Source organism: Schistocerca gregaria, chromosome 8 (assembly GCF_023897955.1).
Source record: "Schistocerca gregaria isolate iqSchGreg1 chromosome 8, iqSchGreg1.2, whole genome shotgun sequence".
NCBI classification, from domain to species: Eukaryota; Metazoa; Arthropoda; class Insecta; order Orthoptera; family Acrididae; genus Schistocerca; species Schistocerca gregaria.
In genome coordinates this window covers 145,511,628-145,538,050 of record NC_064927.1, presented here as the reverse complement: position 1 = coordinate 145,538,050, position 26,423 = coordinate 145,511,628, and the positions used below count along the sequence as shown (strand labels likewise).

Here is a 26,423-nt window from a genome sequence, read left to right as displayed (position 1 = left end):
TGGACATTACATTTCAGATGTGTTACGACCCGTGGCTCTACCCTTCACTCAATCCCTGCAAAACCCTACATTTCAGCAGGATAATGCATGACCACATGTTGCAGGTCCTGTACGGGCCTTTCTGGATACAGAAAATGTTCGACTGCTGCCCTGGCCAGCACATTCTCCAGATCTCTCAACAATTGAAAATGTCTGGTCAATGGTGGCCGAGCAACTGGCTCGTCACAAAACGCTAGTCACTACTGTTGATGAACTGTGGTATCGCGTTGATGCTGCATGGGCAGCTGTGCCTGTACACGCCATCCAAGCTCTGTTTGACTCAATGCCCAGTCATATCAAGGCCGTTATTACGGCTAGAGGTGGTTGTTCTGGGTACTGATTTCTCGGGATCTATGCACCCAAATTGCGTGAAAATGTAATCTCATGCCAGTTCTAGTATAATATATTTGTCCAATGAATAGCCGTTTATCATCTACATTTCTTCTTGGTGTAGCAATTTTAATGGCCAGTAGTGTATTTGTACATCTTGTGACTGAAAAGGAAAGAATATCGTGTTAGACAAGTTTGTGTAGCTAACCTTATATCATCTGTGACAACTGGGTTAACTCTTCACTTTAGATAATTCTTTGAGAATGTTTAGTGAATAAGTTGATAACATCAAAAGAAACTATCTTGGCACTAGGTGGGATTTGCAGGTCTTTCAAGTTGTTTAAGTCAACTGAATTCCTCAAGCAACTAAATTCTAAACACAACATTATAAAATTGAAAATGGAGTTAGGGGGGTAATGGCATAAATTATTTAGATCTAACCACAGACATTAATGACCATATTCATACTTTCAAGAGTATAGAAAACTTATGCCCACAGACATAGTAATATCGACCAATTCTCAACACCCAGTGAACCACAAACATTCTGTCTTCCATTCAAATCACGTAACATCCATCCCTGTGAGTGAAGATAACTTCCAAATGGAACTAAATGCCTTCAAATAAATAGTATCAAACATGGCTACATTCCTACCTTAGTTGACTGCACAAAAAGCAAAAACAACAGGTGTATTCTCTGCTTTACCATGTTCTTGACCCACCACCCCAAGAACACAATGAAAGGTCCACAATTTAGGAAGACTCTCACTGGATGTGTAGCCAGAGAGCATAAACCCAGGAATGTAAAAACAACATTTTATGTGCACAACACTGCTGGACACTTTTTGTCCAATAGTAAAGACAGCATACCAGCTTTGGAAAAGAATGGAATGTATAAAATTACTTGTAATTGTTATAAGTTATACGTAGGTCTATCTGGCAGAGCAATATGTTCCCACTTGAAAGAACTCCATGGAAGTTGGAAACTTAAAAGGAGATTCTTCTTTGCAGACCACCTTCTTAAAGAAGGCCATAATTACAAGATGAAACATGGAGCATTGCATCACATCTGCAAAGGAATGAACATGAACTATCTTGAAATAAATAAAATGGAAATGCCGTGTGGCTAGGGCCTCCTGTAGGGTAGACTGTTCGCCTGGTGCAAGTCTTTCGAGTTGATGCCACTTGGGCGACTTACGTGTTGATGAGGATGAAATGATGATGCTAAGGACAACACAACACCCAGTCCCTGAGTGGAGAAAATCTCCGACCCATCTGGAAATCGAACCTGGGCTGTTAGGCATGACATTCTGTTGCACTGACCACACAGCAACCAGGGGCAGAGTATCTTGAAATAATGGGAATGAATAAACATATGTCCAAGAGCACAAGCTTAATACTGAATGACCAGACACAGTTCCCTTCCTCACCACTTCTAACTGCAGATACGACTCATAATTCCATTCAGGTCATGCTGTAAATTATCTGTCTTACGCACATGTCTCATTTTCATTATTTCAGTTACTATAATTTCTCTCATTGTTTTATAAAAACTTACTTTGTATGATCACAGGTCCTTCACTCGACTGCCTAATATCACTACTGTACCTTACCTGTCTGTAATTCAGGAGCTATTAAGGACATGTTTATTTTGTTCAGCCACATTCTTTATATATGTCACCAAAGTTTATGAACAGCTGCTGTAATTTGTCTACAGTTCATTAGTTCATGTGTACATATCTTATCTTAATTAAATAATCTGACATCACATTTTATCGTAGAACATAAATGAAGTGTAATATGTGTTTACTCATTTATCTGTGCATAATTAAAGTAAATGAGACTCGAACCGATCATAAACAGTAGTTCATTCAGCATCCAACTGCAATTTTGATGAGGACTACATTGTTAACAGTAGACTGTTCCCACCACCAACTTTTCAGCCAGTTCTTACAGAAGTGCTGCTACCAAGTAAAACTGTGCAGAGAAATCGGGTAAGCTACTCTATCATTTGACCTACTCATAGTAAATCCAAAAATGCAGAGGTGGCCATAATTTTCTGGTTGGAAGCTCAAAACTATTTCAGTTATGTTGTGCTTAATAAACATACTAAAAATGATTTACAAAACATACCAAGCAATCATCAGTGCACTCACAGCATACGAGAAATTCTGGGTCAGTTTCGATGTATGTACCATTTGTAGGTACATGCTTGGTGACATATGTAATGTCATCTGGCTTTCTTGAATCAACTGTATTAATACACGGGACAGGAACGGCCTCTACACCATGAGAGATATCCTATAGCAAAGACAAAGACCATTGTGATTTGTTAATAACAGTAAAAGCAAATACTTTCTGAAAAAATAAGATGAATGTCAATATAATTATATGAATCTGTCACTAGATGTGTTACACTGTTACAACTGGCACAGCAATAAGAAGGAGCATTCGAAGTGTAAGATAATTTTCGTATCATCATATTTCTGCCAACAAAAGTATATTAGTATGGAAGAAAGACATACATTGTCAAAGAAAACATGTTTTGAATCAAGAAATTCTTCAGGACTAGACCAACTCATTGGAATCTAATTAACAATTTCTAGAAAATCACTGTATGTTTTCCCAAATGTTTCCTTACATTGTGGCCACAAGATTCAAGAATAATTCACAATTACAATACAGTTCAATTATACAACTGTACACTACACTAAACAGCTTTTATGCTCAGTAGATATGCACAGAAAATAATATAATCCTTCAATTAGGCTTCTTGGAGGACAAAGCACAACCCGAGCCTTTTTTCCTTTGATTCTGAGCTCTCTGACCCACAAAACATGTGATCCTTATCATTAAACACTTTTTATTACGAATAGGTCACAACACTACTGTCTGATAAATGTTACTCTTTACTTGCAGTGCTGAATTTCTAGTAATTTGAGACAAAAGTATAAAGCAGCTCCAACCCGCCCCCCCCCCCCCCCCAACCCAGAAGCAACACCAATATCTTTTCCTCTAAAAGCAGCTCCAATCAATTCATTGTTATATTTCCAGCAAAGATGTATAGTAACAGCAACCAAATACCTACGTTTGCAGTTTTTGGAAGCTACTTTTTTGGTTTATACAGGCCTACATATGGTATGCAAGACAAGCACCCACTAGTAGCAACTGCAGGCTTCTCACTGTTCAGGCTATTTCATTAAATGGAGACTGTCACCTGTGAGATAACCTTCTCTGAGCTTTGTCCCTGCTTCACTTAACATTTTTAAAAAGAAGGATGTGAAGTATGGCTTTACAGTATATGTTTGGCTCTAGCAACACATCATATCTCAAATTAAATCACACTTTTCTGTTACTTGCCACATCCTTTCTCCTCTGTGCCTCTCTCTCACTTCATTTCAGCTATTGTTTTTCCACTCCCATAGTGTTTTTTGCTTTCTGCTTTTATATCTCTTCTACATTATGATCCTTTAGCGTTTTTCTTTCACCCTTGTCTGGTCTCCCACTAACATTAATGAATTCTTTTCTTTTATACCTACAGCTGCCCATTTTTATGTTAGTTATATATTAATTTTCAAATTTTAAGACTATTCTTCCCTAATTTCTGTCTTTTTAACAACATTCTCTACAACCTCTCAGATTTTAAAATCTGATCTGTTGTTGGTATTGCATATATATTTCGTTTTCCTATTCTGTCCTGCTGTCTATTTCTTAGCTAAGAGTGCTTGGTAATTATCCTGTTTCCTGTATACTCTTGATTCCTTGAACCTTTGATTTTCTTTTGTAAAACAAATTAGTCCTGTGAATCTGGAAAGGAAGTTCATTGTGTGTATTATTTTTCTTGTAAACGTTTAAACAAACAGTTACTGTCATAACCAAACTGCTCATTGAGCATTTCATTTGCTGTATAAAAAATTCCATGTTCCATCATCCCGACACAAATTGTTTGATTACAAAAGCAGTTACCAACACAAACAATTACCTGTCTAAGATTTTTATAGATGTCTCAATGTTTTCACTTTACTACCACATCAACATGATGAATAATTGAAGTAAAGTGACAGAGTACAAACACAGACTGGGAAAGGAAATCGTTCATGGTCTTTTCAAATTAAGCATGTTATCATTTGCTTTAAGCAATTTAAAGAAACCATAGAAAAAACTAAATCTGAGTGGATGGATTGGGAATTGTATCTTGATCCTCCAAATTGCAAGTCTACTGTCTTAAAAACTATACCACTTTGCTCAGAAAAACTGTGAGGGTTTGGTTAAACTGGCTTCAACATATTTATTGCATATATGTAAATCAGTAACTAAACTACAACAAAGTCTCAAAAATGGGCATGGGCTACAAACATTTTACAGACCTCATACTAGATGCAAGATCTTAGTTCATGTATGTCCAAGTAATAAATAGACACTATTACAAGGCCACATAATTACAGCATAATCAAAAATTAACACTTTCAACAATATTATGAAAAGAACAGAAGGCAAACAGGAGGCATTGAGACATAGATGCACAATGAAAAGATTGCTAAATGTTTAGGCTTTCAGACAAAAAAAGTCCTCCTTCGGAAATAGAAAACACACACACACACACACACATTCAAACAAGCACAACTCACACACACATGGCCACTATGGCCCAACTGCAGACTGTGACTGTATATAACCAGAGCAGCAATCTGGTATTGGAGGTGGGCATAAGAGGGAGAGGTAGCATGGTATGAAAGGAGAACTGTGCCACTTGTGAGAGCATGCAGGAATGTGGTGGGGATGTTCTAGGGCTGCTGGCTGCAGAGTCAGGAGGCTGTGTGGGAGGAATGGGGGAAAGGGATAGCAATAAAGGGAGAGGGAAGAGAAGTGAAGTAGAAAAGGGGAAAAAGCTGTATGTGCACTGACGAAACAGAAGGTGTGTGTAGTGCTGGAGTGCTTGAATTTTGTGTGTATGTTTGTTAGTGTCTCTAACAACATACCAGTGCTTTCATTTGGTAAGTACATCTTCTTTGTTTTTAGATATATTTCCCCCACGTGGAATGTTTCCCTCTATCATATTCATTACTATGAAACTCCCCCCCCATGAACCATGGACCTTGCCGTTGGTGGGGAGGCTTGCGTGCCTCAGCGATACAGATAGCTGTACTGTAGGTGCAACCACAACGGAGGGGTATCTGTTGAGAGGCCAGCCAAACGTGTGGTTCCGGAAGAGGAACAGCAGCCTTTTCAGTAGTTGCAGGGGCAACAGTCTGGATGATTGACTGATCTGGCCTTGTAACACTAACCAAAACAGCCTTGCTGTGCTGGTACTGCAAATGGCTGAAAGCAAGGAGAAACTAAAGCTGTTATTTTGCCCAAGGGCATTTACTGTATGGTTAAATGATGACGGCGTCCTCTTCAGTAAAATATTCCGGATGTAAAATAGTCCGCCATTCAGATCTCCGGGCGGGGACTACTCAAGAGGATGTCGTTATCAGGAGAAAGAAAACTGGCGTTCTACAGATTGGAGCGTGGAATGTCAGATCCCTTAATCGGGCAGGTAGGTTAGAAAATTTTAAAAGGGAAATGGATAGGTTAAAGTTAGATATAGTGAGAATTAGCGAATTTCGATGGCAGGAGGAACAAGAGTTCTGATCAGATGATTACAGGGTTATAAACACAAAATCAAATAGGGGTAATGCAGGAGTAGGTTTAATAATGAATAGGAAAATAGGAATGCGGCTAAGCTACTACAAACAGCATAGTGAACGCATTATTGTGGCCAAGATAGATACGAAGCCCACACCTACTGCAGTAGTACAAGTTTATATGCCAACTAGCTCTGCAGATGACGAAGAAATTGAAGAAATGTATGATCAAATAAAAGAAATTACTCAGATAGTGAAGGGAGATGAAAATTTAATAGTCATGGGTGACTGGAATTCGGTAGTAGGAAAAGGGAGAGAATGAAACGTAGTAGGTGAATATGGACTGGGGCAAAGAAATGAAAGAGGAAGCCGCCTGGTAGAATTTTGCACAGAGCACAACTTAATCATAGGTAACACTTGGTTCAAGAATCATAAAAGAAGGCTGTATACATGGAAGAAGCCTGGAGATACTAAAAGGTATCAGATAGATTATATAATGGTAAGACAGAGATTTAGGAACCAGTTTTTAAATTGCAAGACATTTCCAGGGGCAGATGTGGACTCTGACCACAATCTATTGGTTATGACCTGTAGATTAAAACTGAAGAAACTGCAAAAAGGTGGGAATTTAAGGAGATGGGACATGGATAAACTAAAAGAACCAGAGGTTGTACAGAGTTTCAGGGAGAGCATAAGGGAGCAATTGACAGGAATGGGGGAAAGAAATACGGTAGAAGAAGAATGGGTAGCTTTGAGGGATGAAGTAGTGAAGGCAGCAGAGGATCAAGTAGGTAAAAAGACGAGGGCTAGTAGAAATCCTTGGGTAACGGAAGAAATATTGAATTTAATTGATGAAAGGAGAAAATATAAAAATGCAGTAAATGAAGCTGGCAAAAAGGAATACAAACGTCTCAAAAATTAGTTCGACAGGAAGTGCAAAATGGCTAAGCAGGGATGGCTAGAGGACAAATGTAACGATGTAGAGGCTTATCTCACGAGGGGTAAGATAGATACTGTGATTCTTGAGTTTCTCCCGGCGTATTTGATAATCAAAATGATGATGGCGACATGTTTGATCGCCGAAATATTGTGCCAGTTGGACACTACAGATCGGCAGTACACCCGTGGATATTTTGAAGATAGATACTGCCTACAGGAAAATTAAAGAGACCTTGGGAGATAAGAGAACCACTTGTATGAACATCAAGAGCTCAGATGGAAACCCAATTCTAACCAAAGAAGGGAAAGCAGAAAGGTGGAAGGAGTATATACAGGGTTATACAACGGTGATGTACTTGAGGACAATATTATGAAAATGAAAGAGGATGTAGATGAAGACGAAATGGGAGATACGATACTGCGTGTAGAGTTTGACAGAGCACTGAAAGACCCGAGTCGAAAAAAGGCCCCCAGAGTAGACAACATTCCATTCGAACTACTGACGGCCTTGGGAGAGACAGTCCTGACAAAACTCTACCATCTGGTGAACAAGATGTATGAGACAGGCGAAATACCCTCAGACTGCAAGTAGAATATAATAATTCCAATCCCAAAGAAAGCAGGTGTTGACAGATGTGAAAATTACCGAACTATCAGTTTAATAAATCACAGCTGCAAAATACTAATGCGAATTCTTTTCAGGCGAATGGAAAAACTAAGAGAAGCCGACCTGGGGGAAGATCAGTTTGGATTCCATAGAAATGTTGGAACACGTGAGGCAATACTGACCCTACGACTTATCTTAGAAGCTAGATTAAGGAAGGGTAAACCTATGTTTCTAGTGTTTGTAGACTTAGAGAAAGCTTTTGACAATGTGGACTGGAATACTCTCTTTCAAATTCTGAAGGTGGCAGGGGTAAAATACAGGGAGCAAAAGGCTATTTACAATTTGTACAGAAACCAGATGGCAGTTATAAGAGTCGAGGGACATGAAAGGGAAGCAGTTGTTGGGAAGGGAGTAAGACAGGGTTGTAGCCTCTCCCCGATGTTATTCAATCTGTATATTGAGCAAGCAGTAAAGGAAACAAAAGAAAAATTTGGAGTAGGTATTAAAATCCATGGAGAAGAAATAAAAACTTTGAGGTTCGCCGATGACATCGTAATTCTGTCAGAGACAGCAAAGGATTTGGAAGAGCAGTTGAACAGAATGGATAATGTCTTGAAAGGAGGACATAAGATGAACATCAACAAAAGCAAAACGAGGATAATGGAATGTAGTCGAATAGAGTCGGGTGATGCTGAGGGAATTAGATTAGGAAATGAGACACTAAAAGTAGTAAAGGAGTTTTGCTATTTGGGGAGCAAAATAGATAGGATATAAAATGCAGACTGGCAATGGCAAGGAAAGCATTTCTGAAGAAGAGAAATTTGTTAACATCGAGTATAGATTTAAGTGTCAGGAAGTCATTTCTGAAAGTATTTGTATGGAGTGTAGCCATGTATGGAAGTGAAACATGGACGATAAATAGTTTGGACAAGAAGAGAATATAAGCTTTGGAAATGTGGTGCTACAGAAGAATGCTGAAGATTAGATGGGTAGATCACATAACTAATGAGGAAGTATTGAATAGGATTGGGGAGAAGAGAAGTTTGTGGCACAACTTGACCAGAAGAAGGGATCGGTTGGTAGGACATGTTCTGAGGCATCAAGGGATCACCAATTTAGTACTGGAGGGCAGCGTAGTGTGTATAAATCGTAGAGGGAGACCAAGAGATTACTACACTAAGCAGATTCAGAAGGATGTGGGTTGCAGTGGGTTCTGGGAGATAAAGAAGCTTGCACAGGATAGAGTAGCATGGAGAGCTGCATCAAACCAGTCTCAGGACTGAAAATATTTCTGTAGTGGTTTTTAATGAAGATGTGTATGAGCTCCATCTTTTCTGCCTCCCATCGCAGGATATGAATACATCTATAGTTAACTGCACATCCACTGCCACAGAGTTGATCAATTTTGGTGGAACTATGCACAATGTAAGGGTTCAGATCATGAGCAAGACAACTACATACCAAAAATTTAATTGGTAATGCAAGCAACCTCACTTCTTTTGTGCTGCAGTACAGTTCTGCAGTGGCCCATCAATGATGAAGTCATTACAGTGAAGATTAAGCTTAGACTGGACAAGAATAGCTAAGATAAGTGATTATCATTTTCTAATCAACTGCTACTTCGAATCATTATCCCCTCACAATTGGATGTTATTACAACAGTCAGAGAACTTACAACAATTCAAGCTGTTGCTAGCTTCTTTCACATTTCAAATTCTCCAGGTCTCCAGGAACCCACTTCAGAATTCTGCTCCTACAATTTCTTCCCCTCTATTTTGTCACTGTATTAAGTCTGTAGACTAGGCTGTTCCTACACTGCCCCATGGGACAAGAGCACCCATTATCATGCTAGCAATCAGGTGCAAGTTGTGCAGGGTACTCTCTGATTGACCTATTGCTTGCGTTCTGTGCACATGTGAGCTGCTTGGCTGCTCCTATCCATGTGCTCTCAGCCAAAGCAGTACAATCGGGTAACTACAGCTCGTCTGCAAGACTGCCCATGCTTCAACTGTTTGCCCACCCCTGCCCAACAGTTTTCAGACCACTTGGCTGCCACAGAAGCTTAAACAGCCTGCTGTAGACCATCCTTACTTTTCTCAACAGCTCAGGATGAAATTATAAAGTTTTTCCTTTTAGCATAATTTGCCCTTCTCTTCACCCTGCAGACTGAAAAATAAAAATACATCCCAGACAAGCAATTACATACTATTATTACTACTACTACTACTACTACTACTGCAACTACAACAAATACTAGTTTTCATAAAAACAACTTGCATCACTTAGAAAATAAGTGTGCCATACCTCAATTTTTATGAAGTACTTTTCGTTAATTCCTTCAGTGAAGCACCTCACCCAATGGTCAAAATCAAACTGGTCAACAGTTAACTTGGATTTAGTTAACAACAGATATTTATGCAACTCTTCAATATTACGCAATCTGCGTTTGCAAGGAGCTCTATAGTACACAGAGACATAGTCTGAATGTTTCACCTTCTCCCTGTATGAAACAAACAATAATAATAATTTCCTTAAATAAAATTCAACAAAAAAATTAAATTTCAATATTGAACAATTCCTAACTGAAATACCTTATTCGACTGAGTACTTATTCTACAAGGTATGACAGAGAGTTAGAGAGAGAGAGAGGGAGAGGGAGAGAGAGAGAGAGAGAGAGAGAGAGAGAGAATAAACAGTTGTATTGCACACATTAATATCTGTTGGAAGGAAAACTGTGAATACCATTAAAGCAGAGAAGCTAAATTACTTTTTTAACAAAAAAAGAAAAAAAAGGCTTCTTAACTATTCTTTAATGTTTTAAGTAAAAGCAACATCAATGATAATCCAGTCACAAAAATGGACAAATAAAGGGGCTGCTGTATACTTGTTGAATCCTTTAACATTCAACCTCCATCCCCTCAAAATGATATTTTAAAGTAACCTCTAAATGATATCTAAAGTAGCCTATTGTATATCTTTTGAATTATTTCATTATGTGACTGCTTCATGATACAATAATGGTTCATCATTGTCTCTTCTTTTCATAACACTTGTTTGTGCTTCTTCAGTAATGCCTTCTGTTTGGAATGAAGTGTTATTTTCATGGAGTCCTGTGTGTTTCATAAGTTCCTGATTACTAACAACTAATAAAAGCATTTCTTCCAAATTGTCTTCCAGATGTGAAAAACGATAAACTTCCTCTTAGTGCTGAAATCTTCTCTTTCACTTCCACTTTTCATCTTCAATACTCGGAAATGGTAATGCTTCATCATTAGACAGTTCAATAAATTCTTTCTGTTTACTATTTTCTGTTGAGCATCAGCCAATCAAAAATTCTTTGAATTCTTCAATCTGTTTTGTTTCTGGCATCCAGATCCTGTAGCCATGGCCATGTAGAGTGTATACAATAAGAATGCTTATTCTACCCTTCTGGATAATTTTGAATGATGACATTGTTTGGTTATGTGACTGAAAACCACACATCCCATCACATGTAAATGTCGTATACTAGGCTTTCTTCCTGCTCACAATTCATAAAGCATTTTTCCATCATTGTGGCTATTTGTAACACATTTTGTGTGTGTGTGTGTGTGTGTGTGTGTGTGTGTGTGTGTGTGTGTGTCGAATTGTAAATCAGCCCAAGAAATTTTTGGTATATCACTTCCTAGCACCTGTGACCTTACCATATCTATTAATATTCTACTGAGACATTCAGATATAGCCATTTGTGGTGGTATATGTTACATACTTCATGGTGAATTCCTTCAGATTCAAAGAACTATGACAATTTGCATGAACAGAATTCTAAGGCATTGCCAGTGCAATTCACTTCAAGTATTACCAGTTTGTTTTTCTGTTTGAATCTTCAATTTCCTAAGTTCTGAAATATTTCATCCTTATTTTTTAAGAAACACACAAATATGTATCTGTCTGTATCATATACAGTACTCATTAATTACCTATTGCCTCTCAAACCACGAATATCAAAGGTCCCATAAGGTCACTATTAGTCATGCACAGTGCTGGTATGAGCCAACCTAACACGTATCTCGCGGCCTGGCCCGTATGAGCCATGGCGGCGGCCTGGCCCACTGGGCTGGAAATCTGAGAACAGGCCGCTGGGCCAGAGGCAGTGAGTTGTCATGGCCTGGTGGCCCATCTCTTCCCCAGCCTGTCGGAATGCACACAGTGCTTACTCACTGGTCCAGCATTTTCTCTGCTTCTGCTGTGTTATGTTCATAGACACGATGTCCACCGACATGGTGTAGCAAGTGACATGGTGCATGTAGTTGTGGGAACAACTGAATGAAAACAATCAATTCAATCATTGCTGGAAAACAATGGACTCATTCATTTGTAATTTTACACATCTGATGAATTATTAATTCATTCTTTCAGCTAAATCCAATCTATGGGTGTAACCCAAAGAACTTGTCTGGTGTAGTCTTGCAAATCGACAGAATTATTCATGTTTTCTTTTCAAGTGAAACCAGTCTGTAGGTTTTCTGTCAGTCGACACATGTATTCATTCTTTCACCTCAAACTATTTTTTAGTGTTTCACTTCATTGAGCTATCCACTGATTCTTCTGAGTGAAACCAGTCTGTAGAACTTTCATTAGTTGAACTAAAGCAGTGGTATACAACCGGGGTACACAAACCACCAGAGGATAGCCCTACCCTTCAGGAGAATGTGGAAACAGTTCAGGGGGAATGCCAAAGTTAAAATAAGCACTATATATATTCATTTTATTATGTGCTGAATAGATTTATTATCATTTAAGACATATTAATATATTGCTATGGATTAAATTGTTTCAGATGTGATTAACAGGGATCATTGAGGGTTCTAATTTGAGCATGAAAGGTCTCTTAGGGATACATGGAGAAAAATGGAACACTGTCAAATGTTAGCAACTCTTTGCATTCCATTTTACTGAAAAAAAAAAGTGACAGCCACTAATTAAAAATACTATGAATCTAGCCTTTAAGAACTTATTCAGCCACTTTTTTTTGTGGAAGGTAAACAGAATGTGCATAAAATTACATTACCGCTAAGAACCTACAAATCATACCCATGCATCACAAACCTGCTTACATTTTACAGCCTTTGAAAAGTAGGTGGTATAGTATTTACCAATGTCTGTGTTTACTTCCTAATACGTAATACTGGAAATGCGGTTCTGCCTTGAGTAATCACAAATTCTTCTTGTTTAACAACCAAACCTGTTTTTCTGAAGTTTCACCATTCTCAGTGGGTTCCCTAGTCATCTTAGTGATGTTTGTATGGCTCTCACACACTTGCAGCCCGGATGATACAAGTATTTTGCTCATGTTTGTAATTTTTCATTAATTTTGTTTTTTCTTGCCTGGGCAGTGTGTAAAATGTCCTTCCTAATACACACTGTGTCACTATGTATCAGATATTCATGCGTTTTGAAGTATATTTGGGTGTTAAAGAAGAACAGTTTGTGTTTGCTCACAGCAGAACCACATTTCTATAATTAACTCCTATTGAGAACCCTGATTAATACCCCAGAAAGCAAAACAGACCTACAAATGATGCTATGGCGTTGAGACTTTGGGTCTACAGTTCCTTTTTTAACCCAAATGGAGCATTGTCTTGGCAGTACAAAGTGTTTAGGTAGCTGTGTACTCAAAGGATCAGATATTACATATGGCTAACCAGTAAAAAGATTTGCAGACATGTTTAGTAGAAAACATTGTGTACTTCTAATCACTTCTGTATTTCTTTCTGTTCCAAAATTTCATTCGCTTCATTTCAAATATTACACCTGCCTCTGGTATTCCAATGTCAATCCTTTCCCATTCTTATATCTTTCGTGTTCGTGTTGTTCTATTCATAACTGTTGTGATTGTAAACATGTGGATATTTGACGTGTTGAGTTCTTTGGTGTCCACTCACGTCACATCGTAATTTCTCCACAATATTTTGGCAAACATATGCACTGCCATTTTCAGACAGCCCCTGATAACTGCTGCAGGAACCATGTGAAGTTGGCAATGCACCTGTTTGCCAAAATAATGTGGGGAAATTACAATGTGACCTATGGGACACCTGAGAATTCTACATGTTAGAAGCATGCCAGGAAAACAACAGATTGTGTCACATAGATATTTCTCCACAGACCATCAAAATGAATACTGAACTCAAGATTGTCCCTCATTTTCCTGGGTACAGAGAGAATCGCACCGCTAGTACAGACTTAAGAGTATGTCAAAAGTGGAGCATGCCTTATTCCTCTAGCAAATGACGTGGTATGCCAGATGACTTATTTATGTCACATCAGTCTGTTAGGTTCTCCCCCATTACACTGTGTTTTTCCATCTGAAGTTGCAAGCCAGGTGCAAACATTGTGCCACGGCACGAGCCACATCATTCCAGTGGACACCCCCATCTAACAACTCAGTGTACGTGCAACTCGCGATTACTCTTAGCAACATAGAGTTTTTGATAACTCTGTATGCTGAGCTTCACCTGCAGTTGCCATCCTCGACTTTGACATCTGTGTGAACATCACCTGCACCATTGGGTGTTCTTAACAAGGAAGTAGTGAAGGAAAAGTTACTTAAAAAAATATATATATATTATTATTCATGAGTTGTCTACAGTATGGAAATATTTTTTGGCTGTGTATTAATCAGAATCAAACAGATATGTTGGTTTCGTGCAGTGAAAATCATGTGATTTTGTTTACTGTTTCAAGAAATGATCACCAACTTCACTGTCAATCAGGCACAAATGTGTTAAAAGTGAAAACCTCTTGAGGCTTGGAAACACCCCAGCAATACCTTCACGAACAAAATCTACTGTTGTTAGTAGCTGTGTTCGACTGTGTGCCCAGACCCTACATGCCTATAAAATCATTAAAGGTGAAGGGATCAGTAGCTTATGCCAGGATCTTTTAGACAGGTGCACAGTATGCAAAATCTGACCCCGTCAATGTTCACGATGCCCTTCCTCATCTTTCAACGATTTCACAAAACATTTTCAAGGCAGCTGAAAAAAGATTAAAGGCATATCGAATTCAAAATAGAATGGTATGATTGATAATTATAAGAAATATAAAGGAAAAGAAAATGGTAACAGTAAATTCACTATACATACGAACTGAACTGAAAGGAACATTTATGTGAGCCCCAAGAGCATACAAAATGACATAGTATCATATTTTGCAAACATAGAGTTCTTAAAATTAAGTCAAGAAGCACGAAATCCTTCGGGATTTTTTGCAGATTTTAGGTTAAAAATACACTTTTTTCCAGGTGAAAATAAACTTTTCCTGTGTTACTTTATGAAATGAAATGCAGCATAAAAACAATGTGTTTTGGGGAAATCTTTGATGCGCAGCAACAAGAATGCTGCATATTTTCTTATTACAAAAGTACAAATATTGATTCCGCCTAATACAGCTCATTAGTTTCCAAAGGTCTGAAATTGAAATGGCAATGCACTTTTGTCGGCCACTCATAGCCCATGTCATGTGATCTCGCCTGCCAATAACAACAGATACTTAGATCATACAACACATGATGTAGGCAGACAATAGCAACATCACTGTTAAGTACCCCAAACATACAAATACGAAAAGTTAATGGTTTAATTCAATATACAGGGTGATTATAATTAAAGTTGAACCTTAGAAGCACTGTAGAAATAACACCACTGGTCAGAATGATGTCAAATTGCAACAGAATATTATCGGAGAAGGGGGGGGAGTGCAAAAATTGATCAACAGATAGCGCTGTATGTGCCCGAGTATGTAAATGACAACACCTGTCAGTTTCATGACACACTGAAGTTGGTATAAACATGCTGGGTACACAGCTTTTCCTCCTTTCGTGTCTGTGATGTTTGCCATGACTGTCTCAATGCATGATCGTGCTCTGCTTGTAAAGCTGTATTACAAGAATGATGACTGTGCACATGTTGCTATGCTGAAGTTCCGGACACTGAAGGGTTTAAAGAAAGGCGTTGATCCGATAAGTGCCATGGGTCTAGAGAAAATGATTCGGAAATTCGAAAAGAGAAGTTCTTTTGGAGTGCAACCTGGTAGAGGGAGGTAACAAACTGATTTGACGTCAGTGGAAGCAGTGGCCACAGCAAACCAGGAGGAGATGAGTGGTGATGTGCAAACATGTAGTGCACGGAGAACTGCCCGAACACTGGACATGCCTGTGAACGTGGTGCATAGAATCCTACGAAACATCCTTCTTTACAGTCCATTCCAAATTACTCATGTGCACAAGTTGCTTCCTGTTGACCTGCCAGCAAGAGACACTTTTGCTTTAGAACTTCTTGCTCACATGGAAATGGACAATGATTGGCCGTGGAAGGTTTTGTGGACAGATAAAGCCTACTTCCATCTCACAGGAGACGTCAGTACACAGACTTGTCGAATATGGGCAATGGAAAATCCACACACAAATCAATTAGAACCACTTCATCCTGAGAAGGTTACTGTGTGGTGCAGATTTACAGCATCATTTATCATAGGGCCACGTACCCCCCACCCCCTTCCCCCCCAGAAGAGACAGGTGCTTCCAGTCCTGTTACCTGTACTGTCACTGGTAAGCACTATGAGTGTCTTTTGCACAACCACATCATTCCAGCTCTCCAACAGCTTGGATGTGTGTGGATGGGATCATTTTTACTCAGGATGGCACGCCTCCACACATTGCAAGTCCAGTTAAGCAGCTGCTGAAGCGTCATTTCGGAAATGCTAGAATTATCAGACGCCATTTCCCTACAGCCTGGCCATCCTGATCACCTGATCTTAATCCGTGTGACTTCTGGCTGTGGGGCTATGTGAAAGATGTTCCGTTCAGTGTTCCGACTGCAAATTTAGCTGCATTGAAGGCACACACTATGCAACACATTCTGAACGTGACCCCGAAAAACTTCAATCAGTTGTGGAACATGCTGTTTCTCAGTTTCAACTTGCTGCAGAAAACAGTGGACAGCCTACTGAACATGTTTTGCACCAATCACACAGAAATTAATAATCGAATTTGATTTTGATTGAATAGAATTGGGGAGATGAGAAATTTTTGGCACAACTTGACTAGAAGAAGGGATTGATTGGTAGGACATATTCTGAGGCATCAAGGGATTACCAATTTAGTATTAGAGGGCAGTGAGGAGGGTCAAAATCGTAAAGGGAGACCAAGAGATGAATACACTAAACAGATTCAGAAGGGTGTAGGTTGCAGTAGGTAATGGGAGATGAAGAAGCTTGAACAGGATAGAGTAGTGTGGAGAGCTGCATCAAACCAGTCTCTGGACTGAAGACCACAACAACAACAACAACAACAACAACAACATGCAGTTCTTGGACTCAAGACAATAAAAACCGATATGAGTGATGCTTTTTATGTGGTTTTTGGCCTCAGGACAATTAAAAACAAATTTTACCCATCCAATGTGATATGACCTTGCCTTGGTAGATGGGCTTACGTAACTAACAGTATCATACCTGAACACCCATGCACACTGCATACTACAGTTAGTTTAATGTCAAATGTACACCTTAGGCATTGTTGTATGATACATTTGTCATTTGTAGTCAACCACTATTATGATGCTTACAGTGCCATCTATTGTTACATTTTGTAACTATTTATTTTTCTTCTGCCACACAGTCTCCTTTCTCTGATAATATTCCGTTGCAATTTGACATCATTCTGAGCAGTGGTGTTATTTCTATGGCAGTTTGAAAATTAAACTTTAATTATTATCACGCCGTGTATACTGTATAGCATAGCTACACGCAAACCTAAGCTTTCCTGCACAATATTGGTCCTTCTTGGCTTGTGTTACCCTTTAAGATATATCAAATACAAATGTGCCAGCATAATTTTTAATAATGATATAAATGGTTGCTCTTCAGGGCCCAGAGTTTATGTAGGTGGCTGGTTTTCAGAGTATTAAGTTCTGAATGATAGACACATGCTCTGTGATTTAAGAAATTTATAGCACATTTTCACACTTAATATATTTCATCTTGGAGAAAAGGAAATTTACTCTGAAAATAATGCTTCTCAAATCCACTATTCGCAATATTTTCCTTCAACCTGTTACAAATAAGTTCGTTTGAGCAGCTGCCAGAGAACACCAGGAAGCAGTTGTTACTGTGCATGTGCAGCTACGCTTACAAAGCAAGCCCATGCTCAGTGTCTGCTCTGCTCATACGCTTTTTTGCATTTCTGTTTGGAATTTCATGCATAGTTGGGCATCACATGAATGTGCAGTGCAGTGACATGTTGTTCAGAGGGGCCGTTGGGAGCTATTGGTGGTCCAGTAGCAGGTCCTCTTGCATAGATAAAGACCTGTATTCATTGTGGCATACTATTCACATATTCATCAAGACACTGTTGGCTCAGACTGTCTCACTCCTCAATGGCGGTTCGGCGTAGATCCCTCAGAGTGGTAGGTGAGTCACGTCGTCCATGAACAGCCCTTTCCAATCCATCCCATGCATGTTCGATAGGGTTCATGTCTGGATAACATGCTGGCCACTCTAGTTGAGTGATGTCCTTATCCTGAAGGAAGTCATTCACAAGACGTGCATGATGGGGCTGCGAATTGTCGTCCATGAAGATGAATGCCTCACCAATATGCTGTCGATATGGTTGCCCTATTGGTTGGAGGATGGCATTCAAGTATCGTACAGCCGTTCGGCACCTTCCATGACCACTAGCGAAGTACGTCGGTGTCACATAATGCCACCCCGAAACAGCAGGGAACCTCCACCGTGCTACACTTGCTGGACAGTATGTCTACTGACCGGGGTGCCTCCAAACACATCTCCGACGATTTCTGGTTGAAGGCATATGCAACACTCATTGGTGAAGAGAATGTGATGCCAATCTTGAGCGGTTCATTTGGCATGTTGTTGAGGCCATCTGTACCACGCTGCATGGTGTCGTGGTTGCAAGGATGGACCTCGCCATGTATGTCAGGAGTGAAGTTGAGCACCACACAGCCTATTGCACACAATTTGAGTCTTACCACGACGTCCTGTGGCTGCACAAAAAGCATTATTCAATAAGGTGGCATTACTGTCAGGCTTCCTCTGAGCCATAATCCGTAGGTTGCGGTCATCCACTGCAGTAGTAGCCCTTGGGCAGCCTGAGTGAGGCATGTCATCAACATTTCCTGTCTCTCTGTATCTATTCCATGTCTGAACAACATTGCTTCGGTTCACTCCGAGATGTCCGAACACTTCCCTTGTTGAGAGGCCTCCCTGGCATAACATAACAATGCGGACATGACTGAACCGCAGTATTGACCGTCTAGGTATGGTAACTACAGACAACACGAGACATGTACCTCCTTCCTAGTGGAATGACTGGAACTGATTGGCTGTCGGACCCCATCTGTCTAACAGGCGCTGCTCATGCATGGTTGTTTACATCTTTGGGCGGGTTTAGTGACATCTAAAATGGTTCAAATTGCTCTGAGCACTATGGGACTTAACATCTGTGGTCATCAGTCCCCTAGAACTTAGAACTAATTAAACCTAACTAACCTAAGGACATCACACACATCCACACCCGAGGCAGGATTCAAACCTGTGACCATACCAGTCACGTGGTTCCAGACAGAAGCACCTAGAACCACATGGCCACACCGGCCGGCTAGTGACATCTCTGAACAGTCAAAGGGACTGTGTCTGTGATACAATATCCACAGTCAACATCTATCTTCAGGAGTTCTGGGAACTGGGGTGAAGCAAAACTTTTTTGATGTGTGTATTTATTTCAAAACCAGTGTCTACAGCTCAAAGTACCACAATATTGTGCAATGTGGTGACTTAAACACAGTTTTTCTTTATAGTCATTCTATGCAATAGTGTTATCCAGCATTTCCAATCTGCATCAACACAGCACTGAAAAAAGCTAATAAGAAGGAATGTAAATTTCTTGCAAAAATAAACAGCTGTTTGCATAGGTCAGAACTAAGGACAATAAATTTGTCATGAATTTTTTCAAATGTTATAAAAAATTACCAAGGTTATCTGTGAAGTCAAGAGCCTGTATTAAAGGCGAATTATATTGTACTCCAGGAGTAAATATAAAGCCTTTTGCAGAGTTACAATGATAAAATATGGTTTGCTGCCAGTCTATAGTTTACCAAAGAATGTCATTCTGTAAATTTAAGATATAAATAACACAAATTAAGAAACAATGGCAAGCTCAGATGAGGTACCACACAAGTGGTGGAACATGTCCCGTGATTGGAGACACTGTGTTTCATAGAAGGCAGATTTCTAAAATTCTGCTATAGCTAATAATATATTTGAAACAAAACATTATATTCAATAATCCTGACCACATTTGGCCGATTAATCATCTTCAACTGAACATTTATTTATGTTCATACATACATAGCATTAACAGATCTTACATTATGTCATAAAAGAAAGAGGACATCAGAATACTCAAAGAGCATTGGAATTTCGTAAACCACATGAAAATACATAATTTGGCTTAAAGTGCACATTTTTATGCCTAGATTAACACTGATGTAGGCCACCACCTTTTATTAAGCTTTTCAGTGTGGTTTTCGGGATGCCGGTTTCTTGGAATACCAGTACTGAACTACCTCATGTTTGGGTCTTTGTTGTGGCATTATGCCATACATGCCAAAAGATGAAAACATGCACCTGAAATACAGCATGCAGTTGAGAATAGCCAAGAGTGGTGAATGAAACACTTCATTAAAACAAAATGGCTGCCTCTGTGGAAAAGATTAAGCCAAATTTCTTCAGCAAACCAACAAAGATAACTTCATTGTTCTGCAAGACGATTAATGCTCGGTTGCCAATAATGCGGAAATAAAATAAAACCAGAAAGAAAACTAATAACATTTTTTAGTCTTCCATAATTATCTGAATGTATTTTAGTTCACTTGATAGCTACCGGCCACAGAAATCAGTTTTACTTTCATTTGACGTGATAGCTGTAAACAAGAGAAAACAGCAAACTCATGAAAGATAAATGCGGGTCACATGGAGCTTTTACCCCTACTTCCACTACAACTAAGACCGCTCTGCATATGCATGAATCTGGCAACTCAGGTACACTAGAAAAATGTTTCTGGCTAACATGTGGCTGCTTGCTGCTATTACTGATACAGCTAACAGCCACACTTTAAATAGCCAGAAGAGGAAAAAGACGTTGCTCGTACATGACTTCACTTCTGAACAAATGCATGAAGCTGCTGATGTCATGCTCATCAAATGCAGATTTTGTTATGAAGTATTGCACAGTTTTCATCGTAAAGCCTTTGAGACATTTTATATTGGCACATGCTTGTGTGTGTGCACTGTGTTTTGTTGTAATTCCCTTGCAATTTAATTTTCATTTTGGTATTTTTCTTTTGTTTATGCTTTTCTGTTGCAGTATTATTCTGCAGTAGCAGGCTAATGTAAAATTCTTTGTTAGAGTACAAGTTCTTATCAGACAAAATTACAGAAATTTATTTGAAAAGTAACACAATGAAAAATTCTCAGAATTCTAAAAAATTCCAAGGTTTCCCCAATTTTCTCCCAGATGAAAAACTTCCCGGAGTGTATACCCCTGTTCTCAGTGTGTGTGTGTGTGTGTGTGTGTGTGTGTGTGTGTGTGTGTGTGTGTGTGTGTGTGTGTGTGTAGTGGGGGGGGGGGGGGGGTCATTTTGTAATGAGGTGCCCCACTGCCTTGCACCCTGCAATAGATGCATATGAGTTAAGTTAGCTCCTAAGCAGGAAAAAACGCTTTCTTAGGAGGTGTTTCATGGTCTACACAGATCAGAGTTACACCAATCCCATGCTCTCAGCAAGAGGTTACTATGAAAATGAGGAACCACTGCAGTTGCTGACATGGTGGAGTACAGGAAGAAGTTCACAACGTTCTTCAGATTAGCTCCTCGATCTTTGCTCGTAATTCCCATTACAAGTGCACCTACAGAAAGCAATTTTAGCCAAGCAGGGTTGATTGTCAATGAGAAAATATCAATCATCAGTCCACAAAGCATTAATGAGCTGCTGAATCTGCGTAACTTCTATTTGATACAGTTAATCCTGCAGAAGCTGTTTAATTTCTAGGAGTGCTTTAGTTAAATGGTGCAGCCCTTGTTTTTGCGCAATAATTAATGGTATCTAATGCTTTATTCTTACTGTTTGCTTTTAGAAACAAAAGAGATTGTAACAGCCAGGAGTTCCACTCAGCAAACACTGCGATTTATTTTATAGTGCAACAAACTAGTGTTCGTAAACTGGTTTGTCAGCATATTACTTTCCGTGATACAATTTCAATAAATCTGCAACTCAAAATGCAGTGATTTCACTTGTCTAAAAGTCTGCTCATAAATTATATCTGTCATTTTAGGAGAAATAATCCGATCAACTGAACATCAAAAAAATGTTCTGAATTCTGAGTTCTTCAGAACTGAATACCAGTACTGGACTTTCACTGCTCATCCATTTAATTGACTAATGTGTTGGATTACAGCATTTTATCTATTCATTTTATAGGCAAACTTCATGAAAGAAAATACTCTATCTATGAGACAACTGTAATGCCTGCTTTTATTTATTTTCAGTCTGTTACACTATCCGTACATGTTATGGTTATAAAGAGTATTTGTGACACTAGTAACATTATGGAATATATTTACTGTGGATGCATTTTTGCAATCATGTGCCTTAATATCAAACAGGGGAAATCAAACGTATGTTGACAGAATTAAAGGCACTGCAATCTCACAGGAGGAGTCATTGACAATCACAATTATTGTAATAACCAACTGACTCATGGTAGCAATAACACAGTACAGAATTTGTATTAGTCATTCTCTCCCCATAAGTCTTAAGACATTGAAAACAGACCCAGGATGCACAACAGCACAGCCAACGGAATACAGAAGTGAGTACATGAAACAGAGCACATGGCACAGCAGGCTGTCTCTGGTCTGGCCGGCTGCTTTCAGCTTATCAGCCATGTGGGCCAGCCCATAGCCCATAAGGACAAGGCTGCAAAACATGGGCTGAGCAAGCTGAAACTAGCACCGCGAACAACTCTAGTCACTATGAACACACAAGTTCTAAAGTGTTTACTCTTTCTTTCTTTGTTTTGTCAATTGCACTCTTACTGATCTGCATCATTCAACGATGCCACAAGTCTAGTGATTTTATGTTAAATTCATTATCTCTCAACATGTTTCTTAATCATTTGTTATTTGGCTGTATATTTATGTAATATAAAGTCTTCTGTTATGTTGTAATGACAGTTTTCCAGATTCGTTGTAGATCTTGCAATCTTCTGTACTGAAAAAACCTTTCTATCATTTTAACTGAGCTGCCTTATGAATAAGATTGCTTGATTGATCTCAAGTACATGTAGTGTGTTTTTAGCAACAAATTCTTTAGCCAAACCTTCAATGTTAATTATCTTCACCCTTATGGTCCCTTTCCCAATGGTTTCAATTGTTTGCCATAAATAAAGTTATTCTTTCAACAAAAATATTTTTATCAACAGCAGAACAATAATTTTCATTGAGAACCACGTGATGAGTTGTCCCATAATCCACTAGCCAGCTGTCACTATTCAATGTAAATGTGGCACAGGAAGTGCTCACACTACCAGTAACTCTTTTTTTGCTCTCCTTTAAATGTCTCTTTTTCTAGGCAATTTCTAAATATGTGACCCCCTCTTGTGACAGCTGTAGCAAACAAAAGTATCCTCTCAGTTTGCTTTTTTTCCATGTGTAATATTGTTCTCAGGGTGTATATGGGGACAAAGAAAAGAAATTCACGGATTATTCTCGAATTTCTCCCGGAGATCCCGTTTAAAAAATATGCTTTTTCCCAGGCGAAATACACTTTTTCTGTGCTAAGTGACAATAGATTTTCCGTAGATTTTCCCTCGGGACTCAATCCTTTGAATCGTTGACATTTTATACAATCGCGTAGAACTTCTCGGAAAAAAAAGCAAAGAGCGGGGAGAGAAGTTTTGGAGAGACTTTTAATAAAAAAAGGAGAGAAGTTTTGGAAAGACCTTTGACTTGTAGCAACATATACGCTGCATATTTTCATATTAAGAAAGTATAAATTCGAATTGCACCAAACACAGCATGTTAGTTTCCGGAGTGTTGAAACCGAGGTTGCAATGTCCTCTTGTAAGCCAGTCGTATCTCAAACCACGAGATCTCGCCAGCCGATGACAGCAGCTATTCAGAGCATAGGACACGTGTTATAGTCAGCCAATAGCAAGATCACTGGTTACATTGCATGAACACACAAGAGGAAAAGTTAACAGTTTACATATTAATGTACACAGTACCGTATATCTACAAGAAAAGCTAAGCGTTCACATATTACATTGGTCTCTTAGATTAACATGCTACAACAGAAACTAAGCTTTCGCATCTAATATTGATCTTTTTTTTGCCTGGGTTATACTTTAACATACATCACACAAATGTGCCAATAAATTTAAAATTTTGACATAAATGTCTCAGCTCGAAACTCTTGTAAGAGGCTGGTCCTCAAACTGTTCAGTTTCGAACGCTCTGTGATTTAGAAATCCACCCCACTTTCTCACACATAACATAATTCATCTTGCGTAAAAAGAAATTTACTTTGAAAGTAACACTTTTGTAACCACTGTTCGCAATACTATCAGGAGACTCTTAGAAATAGGTTCGATTAACCAGTTGCCAGAGAGTGCCAGAAAACAGGCATTATTGTCCGTGTGCAACTGTAGTGGTGTAGGATGCCCGCATGTTAGTGTGTATAAAGCACTAAGAGAGCTTACATTACACCACAAAAGAAACAGGGCATCAGAGGATACTCCAAAGCGCATCAGAATTTCATAAACCATACTAAAATGCACAATTCGGCTTGAAGTGCAAATTGGCTTTTTCCAGTTTCACTATGAAGTAGGTCCCATCTGATATTAAGCTTTTCAGTGTGGTTTTTGGGATGTAAATTTTCTTGGAGTACCAGTACTCTACGAACTCATTTTTGGTTCTTTATTATGGCATAATGCCATACCTGGCAAAAGCACTTGACATTGCACTTGAAATTCAGCCAACATTTGGAACTAGCCAATACTGTAGAATGAAACACTTCGTTTCAAATAAAATGATTGCCTCAGCGGAAAGATTAATAAAGCTAAATTTCATTAGCAAACTTGCAAAAATAACTTCATTGCTCTGCAACTAACTTGTAAATAAAATAAAATCAGAAAACTGAAACTAATAATATATATTTGCCCTCTGTAATTATGTGAATGTATTTTAATTTACTTGATAGCTCTCCCGGCCACAGAAATCCGTTTTGTTTTCATTTGACGTGGGAGCTGTACACAAAGAGAAGCAGCGAAATCACTTAACATAACACAGGTCACATGGAGACTAGCCCCCTCCCCACTACAACTCGGAGAACTCTGTGTATGCGCAAATCTGGCAACTAGGGCGCGCGAGAAAAATTTTTCTCGTTTGCATCTGGCTGATTGCTCCTACTGCCGATACGGCTAACAGCCAAACTTCAAGTAGTGGGAAGCAGGAGAAGGTACTGCTTATATGTGAGTGAAATGTGCATGCGCAACAGCCTGCTGGCAACTGGTCAAACGAACCTAATGTGAACAGTTGTGATGTCATGCTCATAGCAAGCAGTTTATTGTTATGAAGAATTACATAGTCTTCGCCCAATGGTCTATGACATATTTTTGCTATTTGCAAATGCTTGTGCGTGCACAGTGTTTTGTTGTTCAGGGTGTATACGTGGCCAAGGAAAAAAAATTCATGTATTTTTCCCGGTTAAAAATACACTTTCTCCCGGTGAAAACAAACTTTTTCCGTGTTAAGTGACAGTATATTTTCCCTGCCAAACTTATCGATCCTTTGAATGGTTTTCTCCTGGATGAAAAAATTCCCGGGTTTTTCCCAGATCTCCCGGTTGTCCCGGGTCGTATACACCCTGGTTCTACAAGTGGCATTAATAAGTACTTTTCGTTACTGGTATTAGCTTTCCAGGGTATTTCAGAATGTTTATTTTCATTACATTCATGATGTATAACATGGTGGGAAAGCAAATGTATTTTTATTGTAGCACCTAAACCGTGCACTGCAATTGTTTGGAAGTCTATGTAGAATATGCATTACTACAGCTCCATCTGGAATTTGAGCTGTGTCAGACAAGTTAATGTCCCACAGATTCACAATTCTTCATTTTCAGCTAATTCCATCTCGGCTACACAGAGCAGAATTTGCTATCCTTTGGGTTGTATAGTTTTAAAATCCTTTCCATACTTATTTTGGTATTGTATAAGGGACATTCAAAAACAAATGAGCCGGAGGTACCTGTATGTTAGAACTATTGTCCCTGGCTGTTGAAACACTTGTCCCACTATGACACAAGATGGTGAATGGCGATGACGCCATTTTTGCTCCCCTTAAAAAGGTGCTGAGGGGCAAATGATTTACCTAGGATGATGACATCCAGCTGTGCATCCAGAATTGGTTCACATCACAGTTCCGGGAATTTTATGAGACAGCCATTCACTGCCTTGTGTCACAGAGAGCAAATGTCTCAACAGCCAGAGTCAGTACTTGTAACATACAGGTACTGGTTTCTGAAATTATGCCACCCGCGTGTTTCTTTTTGAATGCCTCATATAATTTTGTATGTGCTTTTGCTGTTCCCTGCATATGAAAAATATAATTTTTGCTAGTAGCTTACACTGTGATGCTATGTATGCCTTTTTATCAGCAACTGATGTATCTTCACCTGTTTCCATCAACCAGGTTTGATTATAGTGAACAAATCAGAATGTTTTAGAATCATTTTCTTTTGGTACAGCCACAGAGCATCAT

General features: G+C 39.0%; 1 protein-coding gene across 3 annotated transcripts in view; it reads right to left on the bottom strand.

The window, feature by feature from the left end:
• Positions 1-26,423, bottom strand: part of LOC126284229 (uncharacterized) — a 333,906-nt gene that overhangs the window by 66,609 nt on the left and 240,874 nt on the right. For all 3 annotated transcript variants that reach the window (XM_049983005.1, XM_049983007.1, XM_049983006.1), the window contains 2 exons: positions 9,847-10,042; positions 2,503-2,670 (listed from right to left, as the gene is read on the bottom strand). In XM_049983005.1, coding sequence (XP_049838962.1) covers positions 2,503-2,670; positions 9,847-10,042 — 364 coding nt within the window. The remainder of the gene's footprint in view (positions 1-2,502; positions 2,671-9,846; positions 10,043-26,423) is intronic.